Consider the following 22610-nt stretch of genomic DNA (forward strand, 5'->3'; position numbering starts at 1 on the left):
GTGCATTTTCGTGAAAGTTGCCAAGGCAAGGCAACTGTCATTAAATTGTTAGGAGCGAATGGCACAGTCAAAATGTTGGAGCACGCCAGTAAAGTGACTGCAACTTTGGCAATCCCGGGACTCTCTCATCGTCACCACGTTGCCTATAGGCCAGTAGCCGTTCGATGAGCAAACCCCACCACAGATGGTCCATGCCGGAACCGAACACGTGCGTGGAGGGAGCAATCGGTCACCATCACCGCGCGTACTAGCGGTCAACGTGGATTGATTTTGCATTTTCAGTGTGTGTGTGTGTGTGAAAACATTTATTGGAATGAGGTCCGGAGGCTCGACTTCTTAAGTCAAGGCGGGCCGCTCCCACGTTGGCACTGTCAGGCCAAGCCTTTAGCGACATCATGGGCCCTCTGGACGGCCCTTAGTTGGTCCTGAAACAATGGGCTTTGAATCCTTTTCTCCCACTGTGTCCATTCTTCAACGAGGTTGGGGAGAGTTGCGGGGCACCCCGCCAGCATATGTCTGATTCCAATGATGCCATTACAATCGTTGCAGTCCATCTTAATCTCCCTCTCTGGATATATTTTATTAAGGGTGTACGGTGTGGGATATGTACCTGTTTGCAATAAGCGCAGTGAGACTGCCTGAGCCCTGTTCAGTTTGTCTTGTGCCTTAGGAAGTCTAAGAATTTGTGTAATTAAAAAAAAAGAATTGCTGGCGCGGACACCCTTTGGAGATGACCGCTGACCTTAAAGATTAGCAATACACGGCAATCAGCCATATTTCTTATGATGGGTGTGAAGTTTTTTTTATTTACAAATGCTGCAGGCCCTATTCGGGCCCAAGCAGGAGTGGGTACATACAGCGACGTAAATTACAACTGTCAATTAGCAATTAAGAACACAACAAAAACATGTACATACATTATTGTAACATTATACGCAGCAGAAATAAACATGAACATACAACAGTGCAATACATAAAAAAATAACAATGAAAAAGCGTAACGCAAAAACAACTGCTTTCATTGCGGCAATTTAGAGGTCAAATAAAAGGTTATTGGAAAGCTGAACGAACGATTCTGTTGTATCAGTGTTAACTACTTCTTCGGGTAATTTATTCCATAGCGAAATTTCAAGGGGAAAAAGAGAATATTGGTGGACGTTAAGATTACTAAATTGTTGCTTAAGTGTTTTGTTCTAATTGGTGACATTTATTGTGTGTCATGAAGAACGGACCATATCCAGTGGTACATAGCCAGTGACCCAAGTTGGCGTGAAACCGGTTAGATGCGGACATCATACCCGAGTGGGGTTGAAGTTTCTAAAAGACGTTAATCGCATTGAAAATCTTTTACAGATTCCGTGTACTGCGTACATTGACGCTATCCGAAGCATTCTGAAAGTACCTGGCGACCTAGCGTTGTAGGAGACAAGAAAAAAAGAAAGGTGGAAATGTATGGACGTTTACCAAGAACGTGCCTACCCTACCCTTGCGGGAGCGGGAAAGGGCAAAGTAGATGAGAAAGAAAGAGCAAAAATAGTAAAAAGTCGGTCATTGTAACACATTCGCCGAGGAATGTCCGCTGTCGCAAGCGCACGCGCAGTCCAGTAGCCTTCAAGAAGTGCAGAAGGACTTTTGTGGCCTTCTGCATGCTAGAATGTCTAGGCCATGGTCTCAGGTTCTTTTCCACCGAGAGCCCCCTATCATCCAACAGGCTGAGTCTGGCTTGCAGAGCACGTCGCTAAGCGTCGATGGAAGGGCAAGGATACAGAAGCTGCTCCAGAGTCTCATCACAGCCTCACCAATTGCGCGCCGCACCGTTGGTCATTCCTATTAGGAAGGAACGTAGATTTGTAAATGTGACGCCCAATCACATGCCACGCAATAAAGTTGTTTCGCGACGGGAGAGTCCAGGTGTGGTTCTGAAAACTGTTACCAGATGAACGAGCGTTTCTTTGTAAGACGGCGACGAGCACCACAGTGTGGACGACGACGGCAGGCACGACGACTGATTTGTACTGCGGCAACCAAACGTTGCAACCTGTTTCGGTAAGACCTGGGACCATTCCGAAAGCGATGCAGTCACAAAGTGTCAAAGCGATAGTAAGTGCGAGGGAAGCATGAAGACACTGGCACTACGCTTTCCATTGTATGAACAACTTGCTGCCGCGCAAAGTGACGGAGGCAAAAAAAAAAGATCACAGACAATTACGATACTCCTTAATGCGAATTTTGAGTGCCGCTGCTTAGGTGTTTCGAATTCTCGATATACTGTGGCAATGAATTTGATTCTGAACGACACGGTCAATCCTCTCTGCAGCGGCACTGAGCCTCTGCGATAGACGAAGCACTTCCACCGGTTGTGTTGGCCCATTGTTCAGAAGTACCTGGTCTTGCATTGCGATTTATATTGTCACGTGGTAGTTACAGTGAAGAGCGACACAGTGTCGTAACTCTGAGTTACAAACTTCACTCTCTATCGGGCGAACTTGTGACCAGCAAAACAGGTAACGCTCAAGCACAACGATAGCGGCGAGCAGTGTCGGCGATCTTGGAAAATCTGATATGCGGGGCAAAGGCGTTGGTTTTTATACACGACTCGTCGGAGGTTCTAGGGTAATCGCTGGTGCCCGCGTGGCTTCCGGAAAGCACTTCACATTTCACGTGTAGTGCCTCAATCCCTGAGTAAAGTTTTTCCATCTATCTATCCATCCATCCATCCATCCATCCATCCATCCACCGACTGTTTTCTTTTTCGGAGTTCTATGTCTTTATTTAGTCGCTTCATTTGTTGCGCCAAAGAGCGGCGCTCTCGCTCTTATCCCTTCGGCTGCCATTCTGCTCATCGGCTCCTGCAGCTTTCTATCTACGTGCACGTTTTTTCTTATGCCCTCCAGCTAAAAATTTTCTTCCGATACCCAAGAACGTTCCGGCAATCTCGGAAAAACTCGGGAAAGGACACAAGGCGTGCTGCACTGCTGTATGGTGCGCCAACACGGGAAGCAACACAAGGGTGACATTTTTCCGATTCCCAACGTACGCGAGGTGAGAACACCTTTTTTCTGCAGTAGTTATGAAGAAGCAAGCGCTGTCTTTATTAAAACAGCTACAGGACGAAACGAAAGTTCTTCTGCGGTTGCTCTCTAGCCAATACATCTTTGATGTGGCACGGCGCGTTTTTGGGCGGTGTTCTAAGAAACTGAAGCAACTTGTTTACAGTCGCTCATGACCCGATTGATGCTAGCTGACGCGTAGACGGAAACTTCGCTTCGGTTTATGTTAGCGGTTGCTGTGCATTTTTTTCCACGAGTAGGAAACTTGCAATTTATATTTTTCAGAAGGGATATTCCTGTCGCACAAACTGCTTACACTGGTGGCTAGCCTTTTGTAGTGACAGCACCACCTTTAAATGTTCATGAATAGTGCGGAAGGAAAAAAAAAATCAGTTATGTACCAGTCCCCGTTCACGTTTTCAATTACAAGTTCGAGTTACACGTGCGACGACCGAGGTGCGCTTCACTTTTCAGCCTGTACCTAGAAGGACAGAACCTTTACAGCGAAGCTGGTAAGGACTACTTTCCTCAGGATGGTGTCCGTCTCTTCAGACAAAACTATCATCACCACGATTGGCTCCAGCGTCATCTTCCACAGCTGGCTCATTGGTGCACCTTGGCATTACTGCGCGAACACGCTCGTGCCAACGCTCTCGCGTTCGTCGTCGTCGTCATTAATTATTTATTTACATATTAATGAAATAGTTAAGAAAGACAAAGACGTAACCAATCTTACAGCGACGCAGTTATTGACTAGTTCCCCCGGGATCGTGTCCGTGTGCAGACACAAAACTCTCCATACGTGGGCCGATCCCGAAGATGGTGCAATGTCGGGCACACCTGCGGTGGGGGTGGAGCAGGCGTTAAGCACTCCCCATACGTGGGCGTATCCCGAAGATAGTGCAATGCCGGGCCGATTCGTGGCGGAGGTGCAATTCGCCATTAAGGGGCCCCCGTACACAGCTTCGCTGGTCATCCTTCACAGAGTGCAAGGGCACCGAGTTTTCTCGACGCTTCTTCGTACCACCAGCTTTAGTTTTGCTTTTAGGTCTTCTTTATGACAACGCGGTATTTTGCCCATTCATCAGACCTGAGATATGTCAAAATTACGCTAAATGGGTTATCCTGGTGAGGCTAACAAAGGGAGCGGATGTACAACTGCTACCGCCTCTGCTCGGACTAGTTCACAAAAAAAAAAAGAAATGGGCCTACGCCGAACCTGCTGAAATGGGCCTGTTATGGTACGCTCTGTCGACTGTTGGAGTAGAAGAGCAGTCCCTGATCAATGAAGGTAAGGAACACAAGTTATGAGTGCTTGCGAATCTGTGTTTCTGCACCTCATCATTTTCCAACAGAAACCAATCGTCAGGGCACCGCACAAGTGAAATGCGCACGGCCAGCGCTCTCGTTTCCACGTCGTCTGATTGCAAGCCGGATACCATGTTACGTTACGCCGCGAAATTCGTTCCCCGCTGCGCATAGAAACCGCGAGCTTGTAAGTTTCTTTTTACAGCTTGCTCACGTGCGGCGCGCGATGTTCCCGATTATAGGCTCAACTGAAAAACCGAACAGTTTTCGCTGACAATGAGCGAATTGCCGTTCGTGAAAGTTGCGCCACGCTTGCCGCTACAGCATGCTACACGGCGAACCGAGTTACCACGCGCTGCCGTGTTCTCCCTAGGTTTGCTTGCCGCTTTATAACCGATTTTTCCGAAGCAAAAATTCCAGTGCTCAATTACCAAGCAGGTTTAGGTCATTGGGAGGAAGTTTTCCTCTTATGGGCATTTTTCAGAACAAAGAAGCCAAAGAAAACGCTCCAATTTCATAAACCTTAAAAATATATTTAAAAACTTTCATTGATCAAGAAAAGTAGCTCAAAAACTTGATGTTTAGTATTTTCCGCGAGCTATTGAGAAAATAGCAATGCTTAACAAGTTTCATGAATATATAGCAGCACTGAAACTCGCGACATTGCTTATTAAATTTTAGAGGCATATTTTAGTTGAAATCCTAAAAACGAAAATAATCAGAACTGACCTGCATGGATTGAAAGTACTACTTTGCTTGTATTGCTTGGTTTTTACTACTCCAAGGCATTCAGTGAACATGCACGGAGTACTTCTTTTTTTGTCTGAGTAGTAGCAGAATGAATTAAAATGAAGAGTCACAATATTTCACTTCCTTATAATTATTGACGAAGAAAACGTAGTGAATTTTGGTGTTCAGTGCAGAAAGAAGCTGTAACCAGCCTTTGTTTCTAGACAAGAGGAACAAATTTATTACTTCATCAGCAGGTGACATAAAAACTGCGTCTGCATTGAACTCCCGTAATCTGCACACTTACCGCGAAGAGTTTTACACCGATTGTTTGTATGCATGTTTCTGATACTGCCCCGAACTATTTGCATGTCATGTGAGAAAATGGGAATACCGAACGCTCTAGATTCCGTCTTTTTATAGACCCTAGTAAAAGGGCGGTTTTCCGTGCTACCCTGTTGCCTGGACCACCTGGCCTTGTTGCAGACGGCAGTGAAGGGGGGGGGGGAGAGGAGGGGGTTTTGGCATCTCCGGAAGCATTGCGCCAGAAAAGACCACGTAAGTACACCAGTTTTGCTGATGGTTTCTTCATGGATCTGTTAATTCTGTTAGCTATTTTTTTCTGGTAGCATAAGAAAAGACGGTCCTCACTCCTCTTTTATAACATATATTCCGTTAATATTTGCACTACAAAGTCATCCAGCGACATCACACGTCCGATGTCGAATAGCTTGCATATATGTGGCGATGTAACGCGTAAACAATGGGTGGAAATATTCAGTATGCCAATGCTGAACGTCTCATGCTACTTTTGATGACAGAGGCCATTCCATGATCTTCTCTCTGTGCCAACACTGGCTTTAATGATGAGCACATATAGCTGCATTTAACTAACACTAAATAAATTTCAACTGATAAGATCAGAACCTAACTTTCGCTACTTTCGGGGCAATTACGAGCAGACAAAGGATGGATAAAGGTTTTATTTTACTTTCTTGCCCTAAGAGGTATCTGAACAGCATATTAAGAGCGCCTTTTGTTATGTGCACTAGAAATTTGATAATGAATGGGCTTGTCATGTCCTGTTTCCGTAAATGTGAAGGGATGTCATATGGCACGCATGTGTTGCCAATGCAATTCACTTTACAATGGAACACGACACTCAAGAATAGAAAGGACGCTGTGCTTGTCCTGTATGCCTGTGTGTAGTGTTCATTTTCACAGCGTCCGACAGAATATGGCGAAAGTTTGCCAACTTGCCAAGATGTTCTAATCATGCATCTGTCGTTACAGGTTCTACACCGCCGCAATGATGCCCAAAATGGAAAATACACCTACATACCAGAGACCGCAGGCGTCATCAAGTGACTGACGGATTATACACAACTGGTATCTCAGGTCAGCGAAGTTCAAGAGCTGCCGAAAGATTGCCACGGGGGCAGCACTAGAGAAGTTAATGCATCATGTCATCCCGAAGTTCTAACAACCCTCGGGGAGCCAGGTGGCACTTCATTATCGATAGAGGGAGAAATGTTTGCAACAAAGCCAGGTGGTCCAGGCAACAGGGTAGCACAGAGAACTGCCCTTTGGCTAGAGTCTATAGAAAGATGGAATCTAGAGTGTCAGGTATTCATATTCACTCACATGACATGCAATAGTCCGGGGCAGCAGCAGAAACAAGCATACAAACAATCGGTGTATAACTTTTTGCGGTAGTGTGAATATTACGGGAGTTGAATGCAGACGAAGTTTTTATGTCACCGGCTGTGAAGTAATAAATATGTTCCTCTTGTCTTGAAACAAAGACTTGTCATGGTGAAATGTTTTCTGGAACACGTCGGCGTAGCTGCGTGCTTCTGCGGTGTGACCACTTGACTGAAATATAAGCTAAGCAGCAACCCTAAGGAATATTTTGCTCTAAAAAGTATCGCATAGACATGCTGCACCAGTTCTGTTATGTACGGCTTATGCTGGATTTAAATTACATCACTTTCTCTTGAAAAACAAGGCGAGAGAAAGACCGCTGTATTTAGAAAGCTACAGAAGATTCAAATTGAGAAAAAATTGCCTTACAGATATTTTATTATTTTTCGTAATTCTGATAGCTATTAGGGTGGTATTCTGATTAACCTATCTTTACAAAATATTTTGGCACGTTCCGATATTTGCATAAACATTGTGCAGCGTATTGTCTTTGTTCAATCAATCATTGCTCCCACACTTGCACCCTCCTCTTTCAAAACTACTACGTAGCTACCATAGACGGATCTTGGGATTCTAGAATCTTCTTGAGCTTACTTTGATAAAGTTGCGCAAGTAATGATTTTGCTGGACACTTTTGACTTCAGCAGTTGCATTGTAGTCGCTAAAGTGTGTGTGTGTGGTTGGAGGGGGGGGGGCTTCTTTTGGCAAAGTTGTGAATAAGCTGAATAAGCAAAGAAAGCATGGTGTGCCAGAAGCGAGTGTTCTGGAAAATTCGAAATGCTTTCACCTCCTTACTGTGTCGGCATCAAAATTCTCATGACGGATGACCTCCAGCCAATGATTAAACTCGCAGCAAAGCCCTCACACCTGTACCAGGCTTTAAACAAGTCGCACTAAAGTGAGCTATTGTGCTCCCTTGAAGGAAGTGCATAATGTACGCTCTGAATGAAGCTCTACTTGTCTTACATGTGTCATCGCGAAACAAAACTCAATATGAAAAAAGAAAGAGTGTAAATTGCTAAATATTTGGCGCATCAGCACAAGGAGAGCTAGGGAGAAAATTAACTAGGTGTACCATGTTTTTTGGACTAAGAAATGTACCCCTGTAAGGAATAAAAAAGGAAGGTGTTACTGGTATGCGAAAGATGTAAAGAGCTGCTCTTGATAATCAGTATTAAAATTACTATAGTAGGAAGCCCTCTTATGTGCGATCACAGTACAAAATGTACCCATTTGTGCCGAATAATCAGATACTCAGCTCTATATGATGTGTAGGAATGACATAGGTTGCTAATAAAAGCATTGAATAAACATCTTTCTTCCTACTTATGTTTCGCCTGGTATGCTACTTGGCCTTGAGTGATAACGATGGTATACATAGTGATCATATAAACAGCACATACACCCACAGACACACACAGGCAACGAACGAATGAATGAGTGAGCATTTATTTGTGTAAAGGATGACTACGTCTTGGATAAGGTATACGGTTTGTCGGGCAGGGCTATAGAGAGAAGTCTTTCGCGGCGCCCCCACGGGAGCCCCTATTTTGGTGACGCTTTGCAGCTCCCACTGCTTGCCTCAGCCTAAAGCCGCTGCCTCGCGTCTTCGTTGACAGCGCTTCACGGCGGCCGTCCCCGCAAGCCATGGTTTCGGCGGCTGTTGTCGACAACACCTGCGTAAACGAAAGTAAATTTTGGATAAAGCTTCAGAGGACATGCAATTACGCGATACTCATTACGCCGTGTCCTAATGAGACAAGCTATACCGTATGTCGTGCGCACTAGAACGCAGGGCTAAAAATATTTCATGATGAAGAAATTACGGCCACTGACCAAGTCAAGATGAAAAAACACACAGAGACGTTTCGGGACCCGTACGGGTTCGGCATCCAGCGTGGACCAGCATGGTCAGTGGCCGTAATTTCTTCATCATCATGTTACCTGACCAGACGAACTTTCGTCGAACTCTTGACTATAAAAATATTTCAAGTGTGCCACAACTTTATTGAATATCCCCTAGTTCATCCGCGGGCACTGCAACTACTTCGAAATCCCAGAGTATATGTTCTATAGAGTGGTGCCGGGTTCGTGTAAGTTCTGGTTCGAAGCCACCTCCAGTCAACCGCATGAGACCATAGGGTTTCCTACAAAAATTGCTAGAGGGAACTCTGGCGCTGGTGTCTACGGGAGCTGCAATGGGAGTGGTTGTACCAGCATGGATGTGCCTAAACTTCGCCCTTTTGGCTTCAACCGGCTTTGTGACTTTGTAAACTCGTCGTTTTCAACAGTGTATTGCGTCATAAATAATTAAACATTAAACTTGTCCGGTGACAGGATCCGAACACAACTCTAGCACACAAGCCTGATATTGAAACCATTAAGCCATGGACGCATGTATGGACATGCGAATGAAACGCCCTTATGGTTATCGCGGGCATCCTGGTGCCGCGAGACGCTTGGCGCGTTTCGATTTGTCCACCTGGACAAGCTCAATCGTTGCAATTAATAGCAATTGTGCGTGTCTTCTGCACTTCGAAGAGCATAGATTGCGCTGAAATTTACGACAATGAGATTGATATAGCGTAATATACAAACCCACAAGAACGTATGAATCCACAAGCACGAAGTTCTGGCAAATCCATGTACTTCCCATAATTCCCGTGGTGGAGCATTGACTGCAGCGTCAGAGTTCCCTCTGGTAATTCTTGTAGGAATCTCTATGCCCGAGACCTGCCCAATTTCGGGCTAGGAGGTCCACATATACACTTGACTTTTTATGGAATTGGACATGAGAAAAGTCATTCATTATATTTCCTTTCCATCTCCTCCTCGGCCAGAAAGACGCCCTCCCCCCCCCCCACCCCCATTTAATCGGGCGCGGTTAACGAGTCCTCACGCAACACAATGGGCCGACTCGGCGCAAGCTTGGCGGTGTTTTTCTTGTCGTAAAATTCCTCAGATACGGCTTTATTGTTTAGAATCCCTGCAGCTTCAACTGTATATCCATCTTCTGACAATTTCGTATAAGCGATTGAGAGTTGCCAGTAACGTACATATATTTGGGAGAAGCGACAGCCAGAGCGATGGAGACCTCCTCCACAACCTCAGAGACCCTAGTTTTGATTGAGCACGTGTGTACGCTTTCTTGCTTTCTATTAATAGTACGGCATACTTTCCGCGTCTGAATTAAATCCGCCTGACTTTTGTCGCTCTTCGCTTTCTCCTATTTTATATACGAATCGTTTCGGGCCCGCAATTCGTCATATTTTCGGGTCAGTAACGCTTTTCACTGCTATGTGATCGCTCGATCGGTTGTCTGGGTAGGAGCGATTGTCGTGTTCGATTCCAGTCCTTCACAGCGAAGCTGTTAGCCTCTAGTTTGCCGGCATTTTTTGTGTCCGCGTCCGCCAGCAAAATTGTGGACCGATCCAGGCGGCAGTGCAGGGCAGTGCTGCTTCAAGCAGTGAGCAAAGTGAAGCGAACGAATCGCTTCGGACCCGAATTTCGTCATATTTTTTGCATCAGTAATTCTTTTTGCTGCTATGTGGTCGCTCGATCATGGCCAAGTCGGCAGCCACGTCCTGAAAACTAATTTCCACGGCAACTAAATAGCTTTCAGTCGAACCGTTCAGTAGAGATGATTAGCGTACCTAAGCCAGGCTTTGTCCAATAATGGTCCCGCTCGCAAAAGGTCCGCAGAAAACGTCAGGGAGCAGGCGCAAGCTGGAAATGAAGCAATTAAAATAGGATGATTGTTTTCCAGAAGCATGCGGATACACAACTTAGAACTGTATTCGAGGTGACCTTGCAAGAGCCTCTCGTACCCCAGACTGCTGCAGCCAATTCAAAAGGTCGAATTCGCTTTTTTTTAAAAGGAGAATGTTTATAGTGTGTGACGTACTGTGTATTTGCTCAACTGAATATTTTAACAAAATGGCAACCACCATCCCGGCCATGCGAAAGGGAATGTCCAGCGAAGCTGTTGAAAACGACCACTACAAGTGCTGAGGGAGATATACAATGCTTTATTGCTTTAGAGTAATGGTGGTAATGGCAATCTTGGCATCACGCCGCCGCTAGTCGTATCATCATCATCATCAGCCCATTTTATGTCCACTGCAGGACGAAGGCATCCCAGGACCCTGCGATCACCAATTACCCCTGACCTGCGTCAACCGATTCACTAGCGCCCGCGAATTTCCTAATTTCATCGCGCCACCTAGTCTTCTGCCGTCCTCGACTGCACTTCCCTTCTCTTGGTATCCATTCTGTAATCCTAATGGACTAACGTTCTCACCCGCGCATTACATGACCTGCCTATCATTTTTTTTCTCATATCGGCGGGTTGTAGTGCTGTTTATTTTTCCCTTCGCCGCTCCTGTTTATCTCTTTGAGTCATTTTAAATGTACAGTGGAAGTGACCTAATTGACCGAAATTGGTAGGTAATTGGCTACTTTTGTAAGCTGGTGGCAGGCCAGTGATTAGACTGTCAGTGTCCGATTCCTTTTGGTAAGAGCATCTACTTATGGAGATTGCAAGCTCACCGCAAATATCAATGCGACAAACCTTTTTGAGAACGTTGACTGGCCGCTAGTGGCGTCTGCGCTGTCGCCACGGACATTCCAGCATATATTGTTAAGAGGCCCCAGCAAGGATCCTGTGCCACTTTCGCCAGTACCACTTGTGGGCTTGGCAACTGAAATGCCCCGCGTCAGCATATTGTCATTCTCCACTGCATGTACAATGGCTTCTGACTAAAAACGGGCTATACAATTCGAATTATGTCCCATCGGCTAAACAAAAACGCAACACAAGCAGAAGACTGAGCAACATTCACTCGAACCTCGTTATAGTTCAGTTGAAAGGCGAACCGAAATTCGTCGTGCAAAACACAAGACTGCTTTCCTGCCCGCGGAACCACCATGCGGCTACGTACGAAATGAAATTTTAATAAAATACTCCTGACGTCTACCAGCAACAGAAGTTTTGGCGCTCTACCATGCGTGCTCTTTGATCACAGTGCGAACAATCTGCTGTCACAAACTGCTGTCAGAACTAATAAAAAAAAGAGAAGTCTTGCAGGTGAATGCTTACGACATGGTCCAGCTGTCCTCCTTGCCGAGAACATCCTCTCGACGAGGAAGTTTCAACGCCACCTGCACGTCGTCAAGTAGCCCAAGCCTGCAGAATCGCATTCACAAGACTATAGCATGATGAAAAGCCAGCGATGTGCTCTATATGAGATTATGGTGCTGTAGGCCTAACCAGGTTAACTAACTGTCCAGTGTAAATTTTTTGCCCCAAGCATCATGACAGTGAAGTAAATAAACTAATATAACATGTCTGATCCCACCAGAGAGGTAATCTTTAGATTTGTTTAGAAAACAATGCATGCGCAAAGTCTCCTACATGCACCAGAAAGACCGCTGTGGAGGTTGTGTTCGATTAGGAAACAGAGGACTTTATTCGGCGAGTCTCACGTTTTCAGACCACTGCAACCTCTGGCGCATAGATTCATTATGTCCATCAGATTATAAAATTTCGCATTTAGCAGGGGATAAGAGCTTCATGTCCCAAGCACAGTGGAACCTAGTTCTAACAAATTTCCGTCAAATAAGAAAATGGTTGTTCTTTCCGATATTCACTATAACCCTAGATTCACTTCAGCATATCGAAAAAGTTATATCGGGTTTCGACTGTAGTTTACGGCTATGTGCAACATAGGTGCAGCCAAATACTTAGTACGATGATTTAAAGTAACGCATTCGTCAGAGGTAGCGCCCTGAATAAACACAGCCTGTGCGCATAGGAATATGCTATAAGCACATCGTAAAATACGTTTTTCAAGTGTCCTCGGATTTCTTCCTTCCTAGAGCCCTCCACGATTCCTCTAGGAAGGAAGAAATCCGAGGACACCTCAGTGCTTGTTATCGGTTATGAATTTCGAAAGCATTACTCATGAAGAAAACGCCGCTGACCGGTGCTTATGAACTCATCGTGGGCAAGCAATCGTGTCGAGACGCTTGGCGCGTTTTCATTTAGCCTCACCGAGGTGCAGTGAAAATGCTATCGAGAGCTTGCGCTGACAAGGGGCGCACACACAGCACAGCCTACCAAGAGAGAGAGTGAGGGTGACGTGCAGTCACGTGGTAAGCTAGCGCGGTCAGCAGGTGAGCCCTTTCGCCCGCTCTGCTCCGCCCAGGCGTACTTATGACGTGGCGTCGCAGCCATTGGGAATATATGAAGGTGCGCTTGTGACGTGGCGTCGCAGCGAATGTGTCTTTAGGTGCCGTATCGCTGCTAGACTACAGACGCCGGCTTTTTTTTTCGCTCAATGGGCCAGTTAACGCTTTCGCATCAATTAATGACGGCAGTAGTTTCACCTTAATGCAAGTTATTTCTTTAAACTTGATTTTTAAGGCCTCGATTTTAAGGAAACTTGATTTTAATCGAGAATTGCTGCTCGTTGTTTCCGTGGTTCAGTCTCGTAGTGAAGGTTTAAATAGGATATCTCGCTTACGAAGCCGACCTCGCGGTGCACAGCGTTCCAGTGAGTGGGTTGACGCAGCAGCACAATTCCGGTAAGACTGCGGTTACCTGGTAACACGCCAAACTGAGCCCGATGGTGAATTGACGCCTCTGCGGCTACTACTGCTTCGGCACCATGCTCTAAGAGCACCGCAGACAGCTACACGCCGTGCCCTGGTCGATCGCGATGCAGAGTTGCACCGTAAATAAATCGAACAGAAGAGCACGTAGTACGCTGACGGAGGAAAACTCCTGCACCAATCCGATCACGTGTCGTTTAACCGCTGAAAAAAAAACTCTCAGCTTGATTACGCTGGCCTGTACGCTGGCGTGTACATCCACAAAGTTTAGCTAGACCTTCAAGTTGGTATAATGAGCTTTCACTATGAGGCATGGCTCAGAAGCTGAAGAGCAAGATAGCAAGGCGGGAGAGTTGGTTGCTAAAGGAGCATGTACCACAAAGACACAGCGCCGTGTTGCGGATTTCTTTTTGCCCTTGTTGCTTTTTCGCTTTTCCCAAGCCTACTATGAAGGTGGGAGATTACCTGGTGGTTTACATGGTGGATGCCATGAAGAGGCTAATGACTTCTTCCGGAGGACTGGCATGCTCCCTTAACGTCATGAGGCAGGCCCAAGCTAAAAAGAAAGCAATAAAAATTGGATTGGAATTCACAAGATAAAGTAGGCATGCAGATTTAATTGAACTGTGGCAGGGCAAGTAGTTTTGATGGCTCACATGTACGTGTTTTTATTGCAGTCAAATCTATTCAATATATTACTTTGCCACGTGGGACAATGTGTTAGTAACCATTAGGTTCCCACGACCGCTTATATTTCTGCGTGTTTCGACACGTCTTAAATGCTCATCTTACAAATAGAACAAACAAGTGCACATTTTCAGGCATTCGAGCAGGCACTGCATGTGGAAAGGCATGGTGTGAGCGCAACGACGACTAGATACACACGCACCTGCAGTATGCAACACCTTCAATGTGCAACACACTGTGTCGTGCACGGCACGTCCTCGTGGAGGGCTTCTTGCGCAGTCTCCAGCACGTTGTCAAGCGACCCAGCAAAATGGCCTGCAGTGGTGCGTTTTTGGATGTCAGTACTGTACCCCGTTGGCAATTATTGTAATTGATACACGACATGCTGATATCGGTGAGAAATTGTCCTCGTTACATCCGATAATGGCGTAAATCTTCATTCTAACGAGGACAATTTCTCACCGATATCAGCATGTCGTGTATATAAGATGAATACCGGATAGACTAGGGCACCTCGTACCACATGCCGCTTCGCGTTAAGGACGTTTCACTGTATTGTAGCATATTATCATCGAACCGTTTTGCAGTATTTTGTATGTAGTGTACTGTGTATACCCTTTCCGGATGGGCACATCTTGCCGCAAAGATGATTGCCTCAGGATGGCAGCTTAATGGCGTGACACCAAAATACACGAGTTAACGATTGATCTTGTACTAATAAAAGCCAAGTGGAATGCAAATAAGTTTAATTCGCAGGAACAGGTATTCGTGTTCGAGCAACACTTTTAAGAACACACGAGATATCATTGTAGTGCTTACGAACATGCAAATAAGAAAATGGACGAGCACTTCGCTACAAGAAAATTATGTGATCGTAAAAGCGATAACCGCACTGACGGCAGAGAGGCAGGCGAATTGGCCATCATTCTGCAGAGTATTCAAATATTTTTTGCTGGAAGCCGATAGGAAGAAGAACACTAACAGCCTTTTAAAAGTAAGGCCACTGCCACAGCGCACTTACGGCAAGAACACTGCCACACTCTCCTAGCGGATTATTTCGTGAAGGCGATTACACAAGCCCTGTTCCTAAGCACTCTTCAAGGATGATGAGCAATGCCAATGATACATTGAATTATAAAGCGAAAGCTGGTTTAAGTTTACCAAGTTTGTGTCAAGCGTCTCTTTTTTTCGTGTGTAACGACCTTTCAACATTATTTCACACGAAGAACAATCATAAAAAATAGTGTCTGAATGTTCAAAATGCCCATCCAAGATCATGAAGATAGAGATTCTCGGGTACTGTGTGCTGTACACCTCATTGGGATAGTATACTTTGTGGTCTGCAATGCCTGCACGTTGTCATGCGGGCCAAGGAGCAGTGTGCGAAACGTCCGAATCAGTAGGCTCCAATGACTTAGCAATTTTTCTAATGCAATTTCCGCGAGTTGAATGAATGAATGAATGAATGAATGAATGAATGAATGAATGAATGAATGAATGAATGAATGAATGAATGAATGATGTTTTTATTTCTTTTCACATTGAAAAAGAGGAGACAGGACTAAAAGCTGGGGTACAGCTTGACGAGGGTCCCGCCCCCTTATACATACGCCCCCGCCCCCAAATGCTAGACAGCATTTGGACTCATTTTTTGAAGCGCAACGCTCCGACAAATTATTTTTTGGGCAAAAAAACTGCTTTCTTTGCCGCAGAAATATAGAAGTTGTCGTATTGGCATATGTCCAAGTCGCATCAACACAGGCTTACTGTAGCAGTGACGTTCTTTTTCTGCGTACGGGTAAACTAATTTTGTGTTCCCGCTCCTCGCGCACTTTTCGAGTCTGAAAAAGCTGCCTGGACGTGCCTGCAAAGGGGCCATAGTTCAGCCGTTCGCGGGTGTACCTGCTCCATTCCATGCATGCACAAATCTCTAGTTGTGGTTATAGCACAGGGTGTGATAAGGGGCCATACGTTTCGCAGTATTTCGCCAAGCAAGAACTTAGGCCAGCAGCATGACGTTATGCGGTTATTTTTATGGTTTTTTGTATGTTTGAGCCCTCCCGAAATACAGGGGCGATGTGCTAGTGACCAAAGAAAAATGATCAAAAGTGCCAGTTGATTTCCTTTTTTTTTGGAACTCGTCTGTGAACCTTGCTGTAACTATTGCTGGCCTTGATAAATTTTTTGGCAAGAGCACCCGCTCTTATTCGGGCTGACACAATCGCCGCTAAAGAATCCTGCGCAAATTTATGCTGTCATAACGAAACACACATGTGAGCGAGGCGAATACATCTGAAGCTAATTGCTTTGCCTTGTGGATTACGTCATGCATTTAATCCTATTCTGCATTTTCTCTTTTGATATATGGGACACAGTCGTTGTGCAGAACAGCATCAGCTTCACATGAATAGGCAGAACAGAAATCAATAAATTGACCCGTAACATCGTTATTATCTAAACGTTACCCAAACGAGGACACCTACCTGTTTCTACGTCTGAACCGTCGCTGCATTTAGGCACAAGCAGAATATGAAGACAAACTTAAAGAAAAAGCAGCCCATCACAGGGCATGCAGCTGAAGTGAGCGCTGCTTATTTACGCAAGTACTTACTTGGCAAAGAGAGCAATAATGCAGATGCCTGAACGTCGGTGGGCGGACTCGGAGAGCATAAACCTGGTTGTCGCGGAGCTTCTGCTGCAACCCATACAGGACGCAATCCACAAGTACCAATTCGGAGAGCCACGTGGGATGGAAGACAAACGAAAAGTTTTTCACAGGCTGCGCGACAATTACGACACGTACTCATACATGGCATGTACCGTGCACTGTAAAATGTGGGCGATCCTGTCGGCAAATGGAAACATTAGAGCTAAAAGTGCGTACATTAATCAGTCTCAGCACAACGACCCTCGTATTTATTGCTAGGCTCGCAATAGGTGAAGAGGAAATGAGTCAGCATCAAAAGCCAACATGCGTACAAAATTGAGAGATCGAAATTCAGACAAACACTCGAGGGTCATTCAATAAGGCCCGTTTCCTTGCTGATTAACGAAGTTCCTCTAGCTTGCTCTGACGTAGTCTCCTGGGAGACATGGCAGAGGGTTTCCTACACTAGAGAAAACCGAAGAGAGCTTCACCAGGCTATTTTCATACAGTTAATACATTACAAAGTTTTGTCCTAATTTTGGCATATGGATATAGAACAGCAAACTCAGTGTTCGGTTTCACAAAATATTTGGTACAATTATCAAACCACACTAGGTATCATATTGCAGCTACATAGACCGTAGTAGTATTATAGTTTGGTATGCTTCTTCATAACCAGCCGAAGTCAGTGGCCTACATGCATTGACCCTTACATATAAGGCGCTGCATGCAACAGTACCAGTTAAGTGCTAATGAAAAGACAAGCACTGCACATCAGAATGCATGAATTAGGGGGGGGGGGCATACAACAATGCCTTATACACGTTTCATTAGTACACGGCCATCTCCTTTAGAGCTTGCGCATCAAAGCGGAAAATTTAGCACTTCCTACCATGGAAACCATAGCGTTAAGATGTAGGGCTTGCAAAGCGGTTTGTTGGTTTTTTCAATTGGGGAGTTGGCTAAGTTACTGAGAAGAAAAGCAACAAAATCTTTTACAGGGAGATGCACACCACGGTGTCAGTAACACTGTATAGTAAAACCAAGAATACGCTCTTCCTTTCCACAGAGCGGAATGAAAAGCGGAGCTACGCTGAACGCCGCCTTGGGAACTTGGGCTACGCTCACTACAGCACTCACAAAGCACAAAGACAGAATACTTGAGATACATAAAAGCTACCACCGGTTGCCAACGCACATTCGGCGTATATTTTGCCCACCAAATACCCACTTGTATAGAAGATCGTGCAAGCGACTTGTGACGTTGGTGCTTTCGTTAAGGCAAGAAGAGTGGTCAGTTCAGAATGAGTGGCGCCTCCTGTAGAAGACCTTACAGCAAATCGCACCCGTCACGCTTACTTCTAGACAGCCATTGACCGAATTTGATTTCACATACTGTAACACCGTAATAGCATTTGAATATTAGCAGACTTAGGTACGTAACAGTTACAAAATGTTACGTATAGGGACTGACCTGACAAGATGACAGAAATGTGAGGTCAGTGTGGCAACCCTTTCATGATGCCTCTTACTCTGTTCCTTCTAAGGTTTAACAATGAATCGAAAAGTTATGCATGCGAAGGGAAATACTTTCGATTGCAAACACCATTGCGAAATGGATTATCAATACCAGGTTGGAATTTTGTATGCATATAGGAAGGGGATTTCCACGTCCTGTAGGAGACATGAGATGATGGTAATTTGGCTTTGTAAATAAGGGTTACTGAGCGTAGGGTAAGCTCAAAGTGGTTTTTAACTGTGCTGGAGTGAAGATGACACCTCAAAAGTGAAGCCGGGCCACCGGCACCTTAGCATAGGCACGAAAAAACGTTAGCGAATAGCGGGGATTATAAGAAGCACATGCTGTTAAGGACGAGTAATTTTGTCGTACAAATATAGATATTGATCTAAAATTTGTCCAAACATATCGTAGTGGCCTTTTCGAAACAAGGCTAACGTCATGTGGCAGACCTATGCCAAGAACACCGCCATGCTCTAGTATCTGCAGGCAAACCGTACCTGCATGCAAACGCACGAGCCACTTTGTGAGCATCATTTCGAGGAAGCCGAACAGTCAGATGCCCAGACTTCAAGCTTTGCTTCTGATTATCACCTCTTCACTTGAGTGGTTCTGCTACAACTCATCAAATAGTTGAGCGATACCGCTAACATCGCCAGACACGCCATCCCTTCCCTCATCTCAAGACAAAGCACCTCGAATCTAGACAGACAGCGCTAGCACAAGCACTTCAGTGTCGCTGTGGGTACCAGCCAGACATACTGACGCCGCCAGTCATCCGTCTAACCACGCCTTCACTATCAGCACGATAAACAGTGAACTCTTAAGAAATCTGCTCGCTTACTAACATTAAACACCAGTGCCCTCGCAGCTGAAGCAGCAACAATCGCTCTCGTCATGACTTCTACTCTGCGGAGTCTGATGTGGGATTCTCACACCGTACTCTTGGGACAAAGGAACGACAACACACAGTAGTGCAAACAATCACAAGGGCATTTATTGCACCTTTCATACCTCAATGCCTGCTAGCCGAGTTGCTATCCACAAAACATGCCGATGGGCGCGCGACAAATCTAGAAGTCCGACTCACCGCCACCTCGCGAGCGAATATGTTCGCCCCATGCTGGATCCCAGCGCCTGGTCGTTCGTGTGTACGGTCACGCGAATCGTGGCGCGTTCGAAGGCGGCCACGCGAGGCGGTCTCGCAGATGCATCGGTCGCCGCGCGCGCGGAATGTCCGCGTTGTTCGGCGACCCGCCGGGGAAGCGGGTTGCTGCACGTGCAGCACGTCTGTCCCGCTGGCTGTCTCGAACCCAAGAGAGAGCGCCTTGTCTTTCCCGAACCGAAGTAACCGCGCAGCGGCGCGACGCTCGCGCCATCTCTCGCACCACGCTTGTACCACTCCGACGCCGCGTGCGCGGCGAAGCCGCACTACAGGAGACGCGCTATGCGGGAAAAACATCAGGGGAGGCGCGAGGGTCGCGCATCCCCACAACTCCCACAGTAATGATCACCATCCTCACACACTCCCAATCGGCCTGCCGCAACTACGCGAGTGGCACAATATCTTCTGCAGGCCTTCATGAGGTTGCTCCCGCAAACTATCCCAATCTGAACAACAGGTCAGGGCTCGCTGGTTCCGGGATCATACGCTACCCGGAAACTGCTCAAGGATAATGATGAAGTGGCAGATATGGTTCCAATAATTACACAATACAATCATCCAGCACTTTCACCTCGCGCGCCAAACATACGCACACCCTGGGTCACTACATTATCAGAGCAGAATCCGTCACTGTACACCAGTTCCACTCGACCACCCATCCACCTTCAGTCTATCAATACGATGCCTCCAGCCATTTGCACATATGTCCCAAATGCGCGGAAAATGCTTCGCGTTGTCATGCCACTTTGGAGTGCTCCCGCACACCAACCCTTCCATACGTATACCACCACCATCAAAAAATCACTAGGAAGCCGCACGCTCTAGCGCCGACCTGCCTGACCAGCCACAGCTGGTGCGGCGGGTGCTAGAGGCAGCCCGGGCTGCTTATATCCTGCACTGAGGGCCCCACCTACCACACGTAAGCTGTACAAGGTCCAGAGGACACCTTCGTCAACACTGAATAAAGTTGTATTTTTAAGCTCTCTCGGATATTGTGGTCTACATACCTCATACGGACAATGCGTCTGGTGGACCGCACTGCTGCACGTTGTCAAGCGGCCCATCAAGGATCCTACAAAAAAAGTTGTTCAAATCTGTATGATACAATGGCGAGCATGTTTTTAAACGTAATTCGTCAGTGCAACATGCTAGAAAGCGAGTCGACCTATTTATTTCGGTGTAACGTGCCTTCAAATGATAGTTCGTGCTTCTGGAAAGGAAGCACGCGCGTTCATAGGCGCAGAAATATAAAGGTTTTCGTACATACAACGCGTAATTGTGGCACAAACGCCCAAGTTGCATCGACGCGTAGAGGCTTCGCGTGGTGGTTATGCATTGCGAATGTGCCTTTGTTCTGGACGTTGCAGGGCATGTGATAAAGCACGAGATCCTTCGCAGTACTTACAGCTTCCCTACGGAGGAACTTGAAAGTATTTCAAATGAATATTTTCGCATTGATTGCACGCTCTGCGTATGAGAGAGGAAACTTTGTCGACTTCGCTTGCACTTGGAAAGCGAGAACCGAGCGAGAAAGGCAAAGCTAGCGGAAATCTATTTTGCTACTTGTCCTTGTAGAGGATGAGAGTTTTGTCGTACAACATGGGGTACGTCTTGGCTTCCTTAATGAGCATCAGCGCCATCTTCAATTTACGACGGGATGTTTACGTGTTAGTGCTACCTCCACTGAAGCAGAAAAAATGTGTGCTTTCGCTGAGCGAAAAAACTGACCCGAGACTGAACTGGCTTATCGCTTGGTTGTCCGCTTGTTTAGGTGGTGGACTAAGCGGATATATTAAGGCTTTTGCCACTTTTGCTTGCTCCGACGCGACCTGTGAATGTGGCCACACAGCTTCAAACATACAAGCTGCACAGTCCGTGTGATTCTGTATCGATGCGTTATGATTAAGCCTTTCCGCAATTCATGGCTCACTTGATAATGGCTGAAATGACCAAGAGTGACCGCTAATGTCCTCATTTGGGAACTGGTGAGTGACTGGTGCTGTAACTGTTTGTGGTCTTCACTACTTAATGGCAGCAACATCCATTCTTGGATGGGATGACTGCCTGCAAGATTGTAAGCTCCTTGAAGTATCAATGCAGCAAACCTTTTTGGGTGCGTCGACTGTGTGCGCCTGTGTCGGCGTCATCACTGTCCACACTTGTGCACGTTGTCAAGCGGCTCACAATATCCCGTGGAAATTGTGTCCGGTCCCGACCACATATGCTGGCCAGCCAAACGCATACATCCGACGCTAACTGCTTTGCTTTGTCCCGAGTAACACAGGAGCCTGGAAGTGGAAGCGAGCGGGATAAGTTACGGCGTACAGTCGAACAGGTTTATTAACAAATGCGAGAGTTACACGACTGCAAGTAAATACGAAGTCTCATCAAATGTACTGCAGGCACAAAGAGGTCTCTTATTCGAACCTTCATTTGGAAGCGGAGCAGGAAGGGGAACACCCCTTCGGACTCCTCGAAAAACTGGAACGTCATGGGGCGGACTCCCGTGAGTGGCGTCTACGCGGCTTTCCAGCTTTCTGCACGTTGTTGAGTGACCCAACAGTCATCCTGCGCAAACACACTGTCTTGCCACGGCAGCCAGGTACACAATCTCGGTGATCTCTGGGGAGGCGGTTCTAAAAGATCAATGTTATACTACCACTTCTCAGCGTTGCACAACGTGTACTAATCTTTTTGTACCTTGCATCGATGCGCAATATGTACATACAATGTAAAGTTAAAGGGCCTCACTTTCTTTTTATTATGTGGCAGCCCTTAGACCGATTAGGAGCATTTCTGTCCAATTTCGTGGCTTCGCATAATGCCCGTGATTCATCTAGGAAAAAATCAAAGCTGTCGTTTCTCTGAGGCATTTATGGGCACGATCCTCATTATTGCTCAGTAGCGGCACAGTAGCACATTCGTGGGTACAGTCATGTTAGGTGCCATTTATAATGCTAGATATGCTTGTGGCAGAGCGTTTCACACCAGTGTCCAAAGACACCGCACGGACAAGCTCGTATCAGGGCGTAACCTTATTTGAACTCTTAATTTTGCACTGCGATTTTTGAGCTACGGCTCTCGCATGAGCCTCGAGTTCATTTGAGGGTTCTCACGGTATACCATCGAACCCATTCGAATTATATAACGCTTAAGTATCTGAAGCAAGGGCGTTGGCTGCACTAAAGA

General features: G+C 46.2%; 2 protein-coding genes across 21 annotated transcripts in view; one reads left to right on the forward strand and one right to left on the reverse strand.

Annotated features, from left to right (window-relative positions):
- Positions 1-2865: 2865 nt before the first annotated feature.
- LOC139050713 (uncharacterized) overlaps positions 2866-22610 on the forward strand; it is a 175506-nt gene continuing 155761 nt past the window's right edge. The window contains exon 1 of the mRNA XM_070527355.1: positions 2866-3042. Within this exon, the coding sequence (XP_070383456.1) occupies positions 2980-3042 (63 nt within the window). The 5' untranslated portion in view covers positions 2866-2979. The remainder of the gene's footprint in view (positions 3043-22610) is intronic.
- The window catches only part of LOC139050714 (uncharacterized), a 94714-nt gene continuing 80326 nt past the window's right edge, over positions 8223-22610 (reverse strand). For 17 of the 20 annotated variants that reach the window (XM_070527368.1, XM_070527371.1, XM_070527369.1 and 14 more), the window contains 10 exons: positions 21849-21989; positions 21527-21709; positions 20429-20493; positions 16702-16785; positions 14293-14405; positions 13869-13959; positions 11890-11976; positions 11362-11491; positions 10445-10517; positions 8223-8467 (listed from right to left, as the gene is read on the reverse strand). The gene's annotated coding sequence lies outside the window, so the exon portion shown is untranslated. The remainder of the gene's footprint in view (positions 8468-10444; positions 10518-11361; positions 11492-11889; positions 11977-13868; positions 13960-14292; positions 14406-16701; positions 16786-20428; positions 20494-21526; positions 21710-21848; positions 21990-22610) is intronic. The other 3 variants (XM_070527372.1, XM_070527364.1, XM_070527375.1) reach the window with 3 other exon arrangements.

Source organism: Dermacentor albipictus, chromosome 10, assembly GCF_038994185.2.
Source record: "Dermacentor albipictus isolate Rhodes 1998 colony chromosome 10, USDA_Dalb.pri_finalv2, whole genome shotgun sequence".
NCBI classification, from domain to species: Eukaryota; Metazoa; Arthropoda; class Arachnida; order Ixodida; family Ixodidae; genus Dermacentor; species Dermacentor albipictus.